The following is a 14781-nucleotide window of genomic DNA, read 5'->3' as shown; positions in this document are numbered from 1 at the left end:
TGAACACACACTTTTGACTTTAACTGCTGATTTTCATTTAAATTTTGTATATTGCTTTTTGATTGACCAATTTATTTTCCATTAATAGTGAATACATTAAATGGAGAACACAAAATTTTTGCAACACAGTAAAGTTACTGTCAATTCTCTTGTATGTTTCGGAACAAAAACAAATTTGTGAGGCAGTTAAACCATATTAAAGCATAAATAAAAAAAATCACTTTGCTTGCCATAGGTGCAGATAGCCTACCAAATGAGATTTTTCGATGCGAATTTCTACATTTTCTTCTTTTTGAAATGAACTTACGTTTTCCGGTGTAAAACTCCTGTCCTAAAATTTGTTGGATGTTAGTTTTGTTGTATTTTTCGTCATTTATTTATTTATATTACCAAAAGGCTGATTTTATTCTCTAATGATATTTAAGTTGATTTGATTTGGCTCAAAATTACGTTTAATTTAATTAAAACCCTTCAGAAACTTTGTTGAATATTCGGAGAAGTTCAAATATGCTACCGTAGGTCTCGTAATTCGTCCGTCTGGGTGGAATTTGCAGAAATGCACCAAATCCAGAAATTCGTCGTTAGACCTGCAGCACAGAACAAAAGTGGAAGTCCGAACGATTCGGCGATCAAAACGCATAGAAGCGAATAACAGCAATATAAGCAGAACGCTCGCTGCCAATCGCATAGCAGCTTTCACATGCTTTCGTGTACATTCGTAAGCGTTCGTGTGTTTTCGTGGAAAAAAGTGACTCGCTACCGCCAGGATCGCTAGAAACTGTAGAAAGTAGCATGTACGTGTTTGGATTTCTACTTCCACTTCTGTTCTGCGCCTGCAGTCAGATATGGGGGAGTAAAGCTGGATAGCGTTCTAGCAGTAAGCAAGTCAAACACGAAAATAGCACGGGAGCCTTTGCGACAGATAACTGGAGTGTCCAGATTCACGAGTTGGCAGCGACATGTGTAGGGGGGCAGAAGGAACATGTCTCTCCATGGAAGGCGTCGAATGGCGAGGAGCACAAATCTCCGCTGTACAGCTTCGATTCTGTCAACTTCACTGTGATAATAAGAATTCCAAACTTGGCAGCAATATTCGAGGATTTCAGACAGTACATTTAGAAAAAAGCACCGAATTCGGTAAAATTTTACCGAAATCTAAACAGCTGAACGTTCGGTAAAATTTTTTATGTTACCAAACGTTACTAAAGATCAGTAAACGTCGATATGCACGATCGAAATTTTACCGAACGTTCAGCTGTTTAGATTTCGGTCAAATTTACCGAACTGTAGTGTGTAGATGTTCCTGAAATCATAAAGCATACGGGCATCAGTATTGGACCTATCTGTCTGAGGATTTTCATATCATCGACGAAAGCCGAACCGGGCCTCTCAGTTTGAAATTCACATCATTAAAGTGTATGAAGAAAACTAATGGTCCGAGGTGGCAACCTTGAGGGATCCCAGATCGAGCAGTAAATTTCCCAAAACAATTATCACCGATTTTCATTATTAGCTGACGATCAACAAGGTACGAATGTAACCAGCTTTTAACTCTGACGCAAGAAGTTTAAGTTTCCCAATTTGGCTAAGGCGATTTTTCGGTTGATGCTATCGAAGGCTACTGTCAGGTCGGTATGTAGTGCATCAGTTTGCTTAGCATGATTTCAATCATCCGTTATGTAGGAAGTAAACGACAAATGGTTTTTTTTGTATGCCAGAAGGGCATTGGGTTAAAAGGTCACTGCGACAGTCTTAATGATCGTCTTTTGTGGCAGGCCCCGATTCTGTACACAGTTTAAACGACAAATGGTCACAGTAGCACGCTTTGCCATAAATCCATGCTGATCTTTAACAATATATTGCTGGCAAAATCCAAAAATATGATCCAAAACAACGAGCTCAAACCACTTACCAATCGAGCTCAGGGCTGATATTCCACGATAATTGTCAATATGCATTTTGTCTCCCTTTGCATAAACAGGAAACAAAAACGACAATTTCCAAAAAGCTAGAAACTTGCCATCTACCAAAGACACACACTAAAAATACGGTGCAGTGGAGTTATCAGACTGGTAGAACACTTTTTCAGCAAGATGGATGGAATTCCATCAGGATTAACAGTCATCCATCTCACAGCGGCTGTATCGGATCAACATCTCCGTGTTGAGCTTTCTAGTGCGGGCTTTGGCAACAGTTTGCTGGCGTTCATCGCGGGTTGGGTAGTTTTGAACTTTATATGTGTGTAAACCAGCTTTTGTCTTGACTCTTTGGGCGTAGCTTTGTGAAACACTGACCTTCTTGGTAGCACTACGTTTTGAAAAATTGAGATTTCTGGCGAAATAAGTTTTTGCACGCTGACGTCACAAATGAACGTGATTCATCCATTTAACATCCATCCGTAGTTTGTTTACTATCTGTTAGTCGAATTTTGCGAACACAAAAAAGAGCACAGCCATGGGTATTAACGTCCTTCAGAACTTGACCCTTCTTTATCGACAGACTTCGCAACCAGTTATTAGAGTACAGGAAAATTACAGAGCTAGTGTAAAGATCCTATTAACTATGTAGTGACACCGCCCAATCGAGATGCGAACATACGACGACTGGCTCGTTAGGCCAGCATCGTACCGCGGAACTAACAGGGCGGACAACTTTTGCGAACGCGATATACATAAATTCGAGTGAAACGACTCCAAAGCGTATTGTCCATCAGTGTTTTCCTTTAAACTACTTGGAATGGTAGTTTTGGTACTTTTCTGACCTGCTTTTAATAATATTCACTTTCACCATTTTAACTCACATTCTAAGTTCACGTAAACAAACCACCGATAGACGTCAAAGAAGCAAGGTTATGTTCTCCCGTGCAAAATTTTATTAAGCTTGACCTTTTCTTCCGTCTTCCTGCGACCGTCTCCCGGTTTCCTTACAACTCTTGGTTTAATTATCAAATCTTAATCGATCCTCGAACCTTTTCAATACTCGTGAGATGATTGAATTACAGATCATCTCTATTTTCATGCGTCTCCACTTCACTGCCTTCAATACTGGCTGAAACAAAATGATTAATACTTTTGAAACGGTGGTTCTACAATTGATGGAGGGACGGTAGGGGAAAGTAATAAAAAAATTTTTTGCCGTTGAGAGGTAAGAGCGGGAAGGTGAGGGAGGGGAGAGCCTTTTTCCGAAAACCCGTGCTGAGAATCGCGGCTAACAGGCTGACAGACGAATAGCGTCACGCACAGTACCTTGGAAGTCGTCCTGACAGTAAAAACAAGTTAGATTAGAACTTCTCGGTCGGTGTTTTCTACAGTAGACGGAGGAAGTGGTACAATTTGTGTCTAAAAATAACCCAACCAGATACGTCACTACCTTAATAAGGGAGGTTTGGAAGTCTCCTTTCGTCCAGCGCCTCTGCGGTTCTAAGGTACACGGGTACCAGCGAGCCACATGCCCTAGCGGGTCTTGTGGGTTCAAAAAATCCGGTTATAATCTTAGATTATAGCTTGGTTCGACCCATGCACCTTCCAGCATTGGACAAAAGGTAGGAGTCATAACGACAACTTGTTAAGCGTTAGCTACCAATAACCCAGCCCCCTCACCATCCCGCTCTTTCTCCTCCACTCCAAAAAAATTTTCATTACTTTCCCTTACCGTCCCTCCGTCAATTGTAGAACCACCGTTTCAAAAATATTAATATTAATGCCTGACCGCATTTCAAGGTTAAAGACTAAAACACGAGTTTCACCTGCAACAAAAGGCACAACTATAAAATTCACAGGATGTAAACGGTATACTTTAAAGAGAAATTATGCCAAATTTGATTAATTTCCACCCAGTAGAAAAAAGTTATGGCCGGTTAATAGCGTTGCAATGATTTCGTATTCGCCCTTTATTTTGGAATGTTAAGCCAGTCACTTGCATGCTTTTCGACGGTCCAAGGATGATGATTTCACTGTTGAAGACAAGCCCTGCTCTGAACAACCAACAAAAGCCCGAAGATTTGGAGGTATTTTTCGAGAAACCTTCTAAATCACAGGGAATGACACAACAAACAGTTTCTAGTCGATTGACATCCATTTGAGGTAAAATGAGTTTTTTTACCTTAAAAATTAACCTAGTTAATTTCTGCTCCCAATACGCTCATATGTTTCACAAAAACTAGAGTGAATTTCTAATTTGACTAGTGAAAAGAGAGCGAAAATCTGTCGAGAAATCGTTAGGGGTTTTAATTGGTTTACAGCGTTTCGCTTTGTAATGCTAAAAAGGTAAAAATATAAAAATCAATCCGAAAACTTGAAACCGATCCGTCGGACAATTCCTACACAATTGTAAACCTCCAACCTATCCGAAATATATTTCGAATGTCCCAAGTTGAACAACCTAAATTCAGCCAGTATTTCCACTTGAAGTATTTGTTTTGCTATCAACAAAGAGCTTCCTGTCCATAAATCCCCTTTAATCGTGTCGTGTCTCAACATTCAATGGAAATTGATAACAAGACATAAGTGTGGAAGTGTGCCCATTAACCAATCAGGGTATGATTAAATTCGAATCATAAATTACCTGAAATGAAACCTATCGCAATAACAATGAGTCATAAATGTCCACCACAATCTGTCCAAAATTTCTATCATCTGTGCAAACTTCAGCTATGCTCAGATTCTCACGCAGTGAGCTATCAAAGGAGAGATAATATTATATCAAAGGGCTGTGAAACAGAATGAATTTTCAGAATGAACGAATTCGTTTTAACAGGATGTTATTTTTTGATAAACAGTTTTTCTTTTAATGCGGAAAATTTCGATTTCTGAAATTTCCTCAGATTAATTAATTTATTACGTTACGGTCGTTAATTAAATTGAATATAATCAAAAAGTAATGTAACCTTTACTGACCGGATTTATAATGGTTTTATGTTTACGATGCGCTAACAGGAATTATCAAAAAACAAAACTTTTCATTACGTCTTCTAAACTTCTAAACGTTACAACCCTAATAAAATGAAATTTGAGAATTGATGAGAACGATTAATCTAGATATCATGTGACAGAAGGGAGAGCTGACTGCCCAAGAAAAAAATTTGGGTTTTATTATATTCTTATGATGGCATTTATGACCAAAATTGGTCTTGAAAACCGCAACAAGAGTACAATAAAACACGAATTGTTGCTTGGGTTGGAAGGAACCAACAGAGGGGACGAGGAACGTGTGTATAAATCTATGTTCCGCCATAACTCCGGAACGCTTGGATGGTTCGCCAAACTTGAGATACATGTTTTTTGACATAAAAGAATCAGCGCACGGTACTTGGCAAAGGCGAAAGCGATCTCTTCCAAATGTGTAAATGGGTGCGTTTCTCTTGCATTTAGAAAGATAATAGTTGTACAAGTGACTGGACGACAATAAGAGGAAATTTCTGAAAGGGGGGAAATACAGAGACTATTTACAGAGGCGACGAGGCACTCAAAAACCGCTAAATTTTGAATCAAAACGAAGAGTACCCAAACAAATAAGGGTGACTCCCTATTTTAATTCAAAATTTAGCGGATTTTAAGTGCCTCGTCGCCTCTGTAACCTATAGTCTCTGTAGGGGGAATAGGGTGGCCATTGACACAGGGGTGCTTCTAAAACCTAAAGGATTTGTCTCTCACTATATGGATTACTGAAAAGAAAACAAATTTGCTAGTGGCTGGACAATAGGATTGGGGAGCTGGCAAAGGATAGACACATTCAAGTAAAGAAAAAGAGGACAGAATCTAGTAGTATCTATAATTTGTTAACATTAGTGAAATAATAATTCAAATACATTATCTACTAGTCACCCAGAATAAAGAATGATTTTATTGTGATGTTGCAGTCAAGCCATTGCATTGGTGGATAATGCGTAGCGTACCTGCAGGTATAAAATAGACCCCACAATGATCCTTAGCCAGCAATTCCTATCCCTACCTCTTCGTAGTAGCAGCCTACCTTGGTGGAGATCGGGTAATCAACCCCGGTCGCAACTGAGGTTGTATACCCATAGGATGATGCGATGATGCGAACGCTGAATGTAGCAACGAGGAATAGCCTTGTCAGCCTTGAGCCTCTGTTCTCATGTTAGGGACGGCTTACGACAGCGTCAGATCCAAAGCGGGCGGCTGAATCAAGAAACATGATTTCTCGGCACTAAAGCTAAGATGGCAGCCTCATCACGAGACTCGGTTGCGTGACCCTAGTAAGGCAACCAATCAACCTAGGTGACGAAATAATAACGACGAATGGACACTCGGTGCTTGGAACTGCAGATCGCTGAATTTCACAGATGACGACTGGTTGCTGCTCGCGCAGTTTGAACCTCGTCAAATCGTACTTTGTAGTGTTTGGTAGATCGTGGGATCACATAATAGATTGGAAGACCATCAACGCAAGGACGTGTCTATTAAGGGCAAGGAGCCGTTTCCTCAATTATAGCATCATCAACGTGCACAACCCGCACGAAGTTAGGCCCCTCGATGAAAAGAAAGCATCCTACTCCCTTCTGTTCCCCGCGGGACATCAAGATCGTCAACGGGGATATGAATATGAAGTCGGCAGGGAAAAATGCATAGACCGGTGATATCTGGAATGGAAGCCACCTGGAGATAACTAACCCAACGTACAATGAACCAGAATGACCATGTTCTTGTAGATGACCTGTTCGACTCGAACATCACAGCCATACGTTCCCTACAAGGTGCATATATTGATTCTGACCAGCACCTAGTAGCAGAATCTGTACGCACAAAAATGTCAACTGTGCGCGGGGCAGCTCCCCTACAGAAATCACTTCTATCTAGGTTTATTTGTTTTACTAGATCTACTGATTTCTAGTAGGTACTTTTCTTCCGAACATCTGAACAAGCGGCAGCGAGTAAGGACGGATTACACTTTCTTTGTGGACAGATCGAAAGTCACGGGTTTGATTAAATGATTTACCGCGAAAGTATAATTTTCAAACAATAAAAGTACGACAGGGCTTTGTGCCGGAAGTGTAATTAAAACTCAAATACACCTGGTAATAACCATCCATTGCCGAATAAAAGATTAAAGTGTTTAAAGATTATCGACAGTAAGTTGTAAAAGTGCTGAATAACGTTGGCTCTATCAGCGAACGCATCGAACATGACTCAGACCTCATTGAATATGTTTTTTTGACTAGGGTTACAGACTCTCTTCGTCATACATAAACACGATCCAGACTTTATTGCGAATTAATCCGCAAGTACTCAAGTTTTCTACACCAGATAAATCTGACACATCTTGCCTGTACATGTATACCTATTTAGCCTGAAAAAATATTTCGGAACTTACATTTCTCAGTGGAACAATTTATCATTCTCCAGCGGGAGTTCGTCATAAGCAAGATTTCTTTCGTTTATCGTGGACAGACAGCAATTATTTACAAAAGTCTATTGCGGAGTTTCCACCTATTTAGAGTCCCACGCGAAAATTATTAGCGTGGTTATTTTCTGCGTTTACCACGCATGTTTGCAATTTAGTAATTTGAACTATCAGTTTTTCGTTATTGCCTCCCCACTGCACCCCTCCTTGCTTGACAAGCATATTTTCAATGTTTTTAGTAAGTACAGGATAATTACTATTAAAAAAAGATTTGCGTAGGACTCGTTAAATTGCTGCCAGGTGCAATATGCACGTATTCTTTGAGCCGTGTCCAAGAGCTACCCAACTAGCTACTATAAAAAGAGTGGAAATAGTTTGAATCACAGCTCAAAATTTCAAGTAGTTACTCTTCGTCATACTCAAAACTAGTAGAAACCCCAAGAAGACTTCTACTGCCGCTGGAAGCATATCTGTCCCATGTTACAAAACACGAAAATGAGAAAATGGCACTCAAACTTTAAAAACTGATTTCTCTAAAATTATTTAATTTTGATGTTATTATTTGTCCCTCTTTGAGATAAGGTTGAAAAACTGCACTCAATTTTGTATACAACTTGAAAACATTTCATATGAAAAGGTATATGCAGCGAGACAAATATGCGTCCATTTTTCCAGGGGGACAAATTGTCTTCAAATTTTTTCGAGGTTTTCTAATATAAACACCGTGTTTTCGATTCATATTATAAAAATACATATATAATTATAACGTTTGACAACAAAATGTCGAAAATGACAAAATGTAACATAGGACAGTTATGCTTTCACCGGCAGTCTATTATTTGATCAAATATTGAAAAATAGTAATTTTCTAACATAATCTTTTCCTCGATAGCGAAGAGGCAATCCATAAATATCAATACCAGGTTGGTGTGACTGTAATTCGCATCAAAATTGTTTATAATGCTGTTTTCTTGTCGATATGTCTGGAAAGTAGACGAAGACCCGCCGTAGACGAACCCATCCAGAACCCTACATATATTGCCCATGTTAGAATGTGATATCAGTTTTAATACATGCAGCAACTTAGTCTTGTTCTATGTTACCGAAGATTGCTATGCTCTGGCTTTAATAATATTTGAGATTTGGAAACAAAACAAAACCCGAGAAAAAAAGTTTTGTTTTTCAATCACCTCTCATCTATCATCCATCTTTCTTTTTTTTTTTTCATTCTTCTTATACCTACTGTTTCGTTTTCAAACCTTAAGTTAAAAAAGTCTTCCCGTCTACCAATTAAACAAAAAAAAATTTCTAATGCACTGTGTATTTCCAAGAAAATTTACACGCCGTCAGTCAAAAAAAAAGTATTCGGAAAACATCGAATAAATTTTTTATTTAATAATACCTATTGGTCAGTTTTTTTGCAACATTTATTTTTTAAAACAATGTTTAACTAGAGTAGGTACACTTGCATGCATGCCAATAATTGAGGAAAAGCATTCCATTGTGAAGAAATACGAGTAGTCCGTTTAGCTTGAATTTGAAATTGCCAAAATGCAGTCAAAAAAGTATTCGGACAGTCTAATGTTAGTGGAAATAACCCTAAATGTAGATCCAGATGAAGCTCCTAAGTCATAGGTGACGCAGGTATCTGTCAAAGAACATACGATTAGTAGAGTTAAAAAGACAAATGGTCATCATCTCAGCTAAAACACTCAACAAAGAATCTGTAGACGAAGACATATTTTATTATTTTAATTGAAAGATTAAGCATTCCTCTAACTGTTCGGTGCAGTTAAGTACAACTGCTGAGTACAAAATACAAACTGTCCCAAAAGTGAAATCAAACTCATGGTGTCACGTGATACCATACGGTATTATCCCAAGCAACCAAAAGTTCGAATATTACTTGACACGCGAACTCGAAAGTTCATAATTAGTTCAGATTCAGTTCCGTGGAACTTTCACGCTGATTAGTAGTGTATATCAAGTATATGTGGAACTAAATGCTTTAAGAAGTGCTGCGAGTACTTCATAGATACTTCAAAGCTATTAGGATGCTACATGAAGTTCTGAAGTAACTTTAGTTGCTAACAAGTTCTGCGTGTTGCTTTTTTGTTTATATTTCTGGTGATCAAACCAGCAGAACCTGAAACTATTGGAGATTAATTTTTATTTCACTTGAATAAATTTAATCCTCGCACATTTCTAATTACAAATATAAATTAGAATGTAATGCTCTTCATTATTGTGTTGTGTAGCATATGCTGTCGGTATCTCACTACTACAGTTAATTGCCTGGTTCCAAACTTTATGTTCTATAATTAACTCGCGCTGCATAAAGCTGCTGCAAGTTCTAAATCGAACTTTTACTTAACAACTCATTGGCAAAATTCACATCGCTTGTATACGACAAAGGTGACGCAGTGGATCGGTATAGGTTTACAACGCGGAGCACCCGGGTTCAAACCCAACAGCAGGCAAATGCAACGAATATAGAAGTTAGGTAGAAGTATAAAAATAGAACATAAAAGTGCTGCTAAATTTGTTTTTTCTTAGTTTTTGACAGTTTATTTCGAAGCTGCTTAGCGTTCTATGCAGTGAACCCAAGACAGCTTGAAAGTTCGGTTAATTACTTAAAAGTGACGCTGCTTAGAAAGTTATAGATTGATATACATAAAGCTGTTTAACCCTTGTTAGACACCATTATTCGAACTCTTGGTTACTTGGGTAGACTCCGGAAACGGATTAATATCTTATCCCATCTATCACTTATCGCGGGCTGTTCTGAGGAAATTGGGCCCATGGTTGATAAGACAAAATAATATTTCTCTTTCCATATATAAAGGGCAGTGAGTACGGATGTCTAATCAGTCTTTGGAAGTTCACGAATATCAAACTTATATAGAAAGTATAGCTTCGAAATCGAGTTCGCAAAAATGCTAAACACATATGCCACCATTGCTTTACTGGTTGGGGTTGTTGGAGTGAATAGTAAAAGTTTAGATCCTACCCCATTTGTAATTAACGGTCAAATCGCTGACTATGTACCTCACAATGCGTACATTCTCTTCATGACTGAACAAATGTCCGGATTTTTCGGAGGTGGTTCGGTAATAAGTAATCGTCACATTCTGACAGCGGCTCAAAACATAAAAGGGTTAGCTAAAATTGGCCGATAAAACGTTTTCAATTTACTAAATGCAAATTTTACTTCTTTCAGATATTCTATTTGGGACATTGGTCTTGGAGCTGATTCAGTGTTTGGTAACCAACAATTCTACAGATCCAGAAATGCTCTCTTCCATCCGCAATTTAATGCCACAACCAGACAGAATGATATCGGAATTGTTTTTCTGCCTAATCCGGTTGATATTAGTGGCCCAATGGTCCGAAGGATACCCCTTCCTGCCGCTGCAGGATCATTCAGACTACCACTAGAAAACGAACAGGGTTACGTGGTTGGATTCGGAAATGAGAAAAGTTCGTATTCCAACACCTCATATATCAACTTAAGACTAAATTAATTATTTTTCCTACAGCACCAGGTCCAGGCAGCTTCCTAATGCAGGGCTTTCAACGGGTAACGGGCGAGACCCGTTGCAGGGCGATCTACCAGAATCAACCTACAGATCGATTCTGTGCCGAAGATGCGCTCGTTAACGCATGCAATGGGGACATCGGAGCTGGATTTGTTTCTCACATTAACAATAGGCAGGTGTTGGTAGGCATAGCCTCCGCCACCATGGATAACTGCAAAGCCGGACGGCCGACCCTTTACACTCGCGTACAACATTACCTAGACTGGATTCATCTCATCACGGGCTCTCTAGTGTAGTTCAACAGTGCAGAGCAAGGCAAGAATAAGATATTCGAACACTAAAGAATCTGTGATAGGTTAGTACCTTAAATTAAATAAAGATTTAATTTAAATTTTACAAAGATTTCGTGTTTTGTTCTGACGTGTGAGATGGATGTCAACACATTATTATATTGTGAAATAACTGAAGTTTTTGGAGAGTCTTAGTAGAATACGAAACCTGGAAATTAATTAAAAAGAAAACTTATCCGGTTTAATTCTACTATGTATATTTTATTCTTGACAGATACGTATTTCGCCTACGACTTTTCGAACCGAGTTCGAAAACAGACACTGAGGAAGCCTGCAAGTCGGGGGCTCTGAAGCCGCAAGGTTACCGAGTCTGCTTTGACAAGTGAATGGTCATGGCTTCGAATCTTAGTAGAATCAGGCCATTCGATGTCAAAGTGACTTTAGTATGGGTTTATTCCCAGGCCCCTTATCCACCCTTTTACCTCATCGGTTTCACGGTCTCTCTACAACAGAGTAGATGGCATCCACGCGATGGTGAACTTCCTTTAGCGGAATCCAAACCGCAGTATTAACCGCTTCGTTCGGTATCATTTTCTTCAGCTTTGGACCCCTCGCATCCGCAATGAGCTCTTCATTCGTAGCAGGACTGAGGGTGTCATTGGTTTGATAGTATGGGGTAAGAGATTACGGCATTGGATCGTGGACTCTAAGCTACCGTGTGCAAGTTTCCTGCGGAGTTCGCGCACCCTTTATTTTTTTCATCACCACTTGGTAGGCGCTTCCCCAGGGATTTGAGTGCACATCGCGACACAGCTCCGGGAAACAGGAATTCTTGCTACATCTATCATCTTTATTGAGCGCCAACCTAGTCGCTCTAAGCTCAACTACACACGTCTACATCATTATCGTTACAGGCCCTCTGCATAAACCTTCTCGTCTTATGGCACCAAGGAGACCGATGGTCTCGCTCCACCACAATAGCGAGCGACGACCGTTCGTTGGCTGCACGGTCCTAGGCATTGTTGTATCACATGCTCTCGTTAGAATGTTTGTCAGTTCATCATCAGTCAGGTTCGAACGAATGTTCTCTGCGCTAAGTGCATCCATAAATTGATCTGTCCGACCGGTCGCAAATACGTCACCGTATGTTTCCAGCCAGTTTGCAGTTTATATTCTCAAAGCGCAAAGCAAAACGGGAGATTTTGCTTTTGCTGAGATGCCGCATGAATTGTTAGACGGTAGCAGCGCAAGCGGCAGATTGACTGGATTTAAAAAAACAGTCAAATGATCGTTCAAAAAGCGGAGTTTGAATGCGGAAAGTTCGCATTCACGGCAGTCACATTCAACTTGCGATCCCTTTTCAAGCCCTGGTTGTTACTTAGGCACGGCCAGCTTCGACTGACGCTTCCGCATAAAAATGTCCATTTTGGCCAAGTACTTCTTCACTGTTTACCCGGTTTCTCTGACCTACCGGCCCACGGCACGAAACGATGAGGCCACCTTGCTTTCGATCTTCATTTTTAGCTTCCGCGCAGCACTGTTGGGCGGCCGGAATCAGGCTTCCGTACAGCACTTTTGCCTTTCTCGCGAAAGATGTTGCGAATGTTAAATTGCTCTATTCGACGGATACGAAGTGCTTCATCATATCCAACTTCTTCGCTGGAAGTACGAACAAAGCATCGAACGTAGTTGCTTGACGGTTTTCACCATGGCCGCTGCATGCAAATCAGCTGATAAAGTAGCATGAAAAATCGCTAAAATCAGTATAGTTTTTAATGCATACGTTATTCCTAATGCTTTACTGAAATATACTCCCTTTTTGGTGCCCCTAAGAACTTCCGCCCTTGGCGGGGGCCAGTCTGGCCAACCGCACGCTACGACGCTTGTCATTGTACCGTATATAGCATAGCTTGGAGGTCGCTATGCTATGAGTATACTCATCGGGCACCCTCCAGTTCATGTTAGATAACAACTTTGGGCTGCAGAAGGTGATATCGATGATCGATGCTTGTACCTCTCTGCAGAAGGTACTAATGGAACCCTCGTTTGCTAGTCTAACGTCCAGCTTGGACAAAGCTTTCAGTAAGCTTTGCCCCTAGAAGTACTATGCCTACTACCCCACTCGATGGTCCAGGTCCGCCTGTGATGCGCCTATTGTCCACTTCTGCTGTGCAGCGCATGCATCTTGATGACTCCTCGCCACATTTCCTACACTGCTTAGACCGATCGAGAGCTTTGCACTTACCCGCCCAATGACCGAAGCCCATGGCCTTAAAACAGTGCTCCACACGCTGTTTGGCCTTGAGTGCACACACGGACCAGCCGACCCTTATTCCTTTCGCAACTTCCTTTCGATTTTGAGCTGGTCCCTCAGAACATTTTGCAGATCAACTGCCGTAGTGTCTTCGTCAAGGGCTTTACAATGGTGCGCTACTACAGAGCCTTGATCTGGCACGCCTCGTCCAGGGATTTTATCGGACCTTGAGTTTTGTTTAAGTTCGGAGAGCAATCACCGCGCTTGGGACTTGTAGGTCTTCACCACATTGGCCCCAAGATCTTGCAGCGTGGGATCCGTCTTAACCTTGCAAAGTAGGTCAACGTATGACAATTTATCTGTCAGTTTCAACGATCGCTTTACGCTTCTTGTGGACCTTCTTCGGCTTTACGACCGCGGCTTCTTTGAGCTTCTTGGTAGATCGTCATCGGTCCCAGCCCGCCCGCCAGTGCTCGTACCAGCAGGGAACTCTTCTGCCTTCTTGCTAGTAGACGCGCGGTCGGTCCGCTACCTCTTTGCTACCAGCTTAGGCGTTCTCGCACCGTTCCTGCAGCTCCTACCTTTCCACCTCCGCAGCTATCGTGGTGCTCATCGATAGCTTCTTTATTTTTAAATGCACATTGGATCTTGAGGTGAAGAACGAGTACTTTCGGCAAAGCCAGCCTTTTTGCCAACAGTAGCTTCCTCAGTCGATTTCGGACTCTTCGTAAGTTTGAAAAAATTGTCCATGCTGGACTCATTACTAAAGTTTAAGCCGCTATTTCCGCTTGTAATGTGTAGTAGCCTTTATAATCCCGCGGTTATGTATGCAAGCAGTGATGTCATGCGAGGGTTGTACCTCTATCCTTCGCGGGGACAGGGTGCAGAGGTCTGAGCCTACAACCACCGACTTTCATGTCGGTGACGAGCTTCGAACGTACTTAGAGACCAGCCATGGTTTTACTAGGACGGAAGGCAGCCGTGCCATTAGTCTACTCGCGTTTCGAGAACTTACTTACTTACCTATGGTAATGTAATAACACAGATGTCAACCCTATAGCATCCATCCATATTCCCTAGTTTCCAGTAGGTACATCATAATTAGGATCTTGCTGGTGCCGATTCTACAGGTATCAACAGGTATCGACCCTAAGCCCGGTAAGCGAAGGCGAAGGTTATCTGGTTAGTGCAAGTTCCAACTGACCCTGACCGGTCCAGTAACCCACAGGCTTACGGCATTTATCGACCAACATACGACGACTGGTTTCTTAGATTGGTGTGGTATCTTGAGGCTATCATCGGTAAATATAAAACTATTATTCGATCAAAAACTTTT

General features: G+C 40.8%; 1 protein-coding gene across 1 annotated transcript; it reads left to right on the top strand.

The window, feature by feature from the left end:
• Positions 1-10298: 10298 nt before the first annotated feature.
• Positions 10299-13290, top strand: LOC128740658 (trypsin-like). The gene is made up of 4 exons (XM_053836221.1): positions 10299-10519; positions 10583-10842; positions 10902-11083; positions 13147-13290. Exons 1-4 carry the CDS (start codon positions 10299-10301, stop codon positions 13288-13290), a joined length of 807 nt encoding a protein of 268 aa, XP_053692196.1.
• The last annotated feature ends 1491 nt before the right edge of the window (positions 13291-14781 follow it).

This window comes from Sabethes cyaneus, chromosome 3, assembly GCF_943734655.1.
Source record: "Sabethes cyaneus chromosome 3, idSabCyanKW18_F2, whole genome shotgun sequence".
Taxonomy (NCBI): Eukaryota; Metazoa; Arthropoda; class Insecta; order Diptera; family Culicidae; genus Sabethes; species Sabethes cyaneus.
Note: the sequence above shows the minus strand (reverse complement) of the source record. Positions and strands in the feature narration are given on the sequence as shown.

What these genes read in the sequence shown, in the direction of transcription:
- LOC128740658 (XM_053836221.1), top strand. Translation starts at nt 10,299, where the DNA reads ATGCTAAACACATATGCCACCATTGCTTTACTGGTTGGGGTTGTTGGA. An exon ending in TGGATTCGGAAATGAGAAAA is followed by an intron (nt 10,843 to 10,901) that starts GTTCGTATTCCA and finishes TTTTTCCTACAG; the next exon opens with CACCAGGTCCAGGCAGCTTC. An exon ending in TTAACAATAGGCAGGTGTTG is followed by an intron (nt 11,084 to 13,146) that starts GTAGGCATAGCC and finishes GGCACCCTCCAG; the next exon opens with TTCATGTTAGATAACAACTT.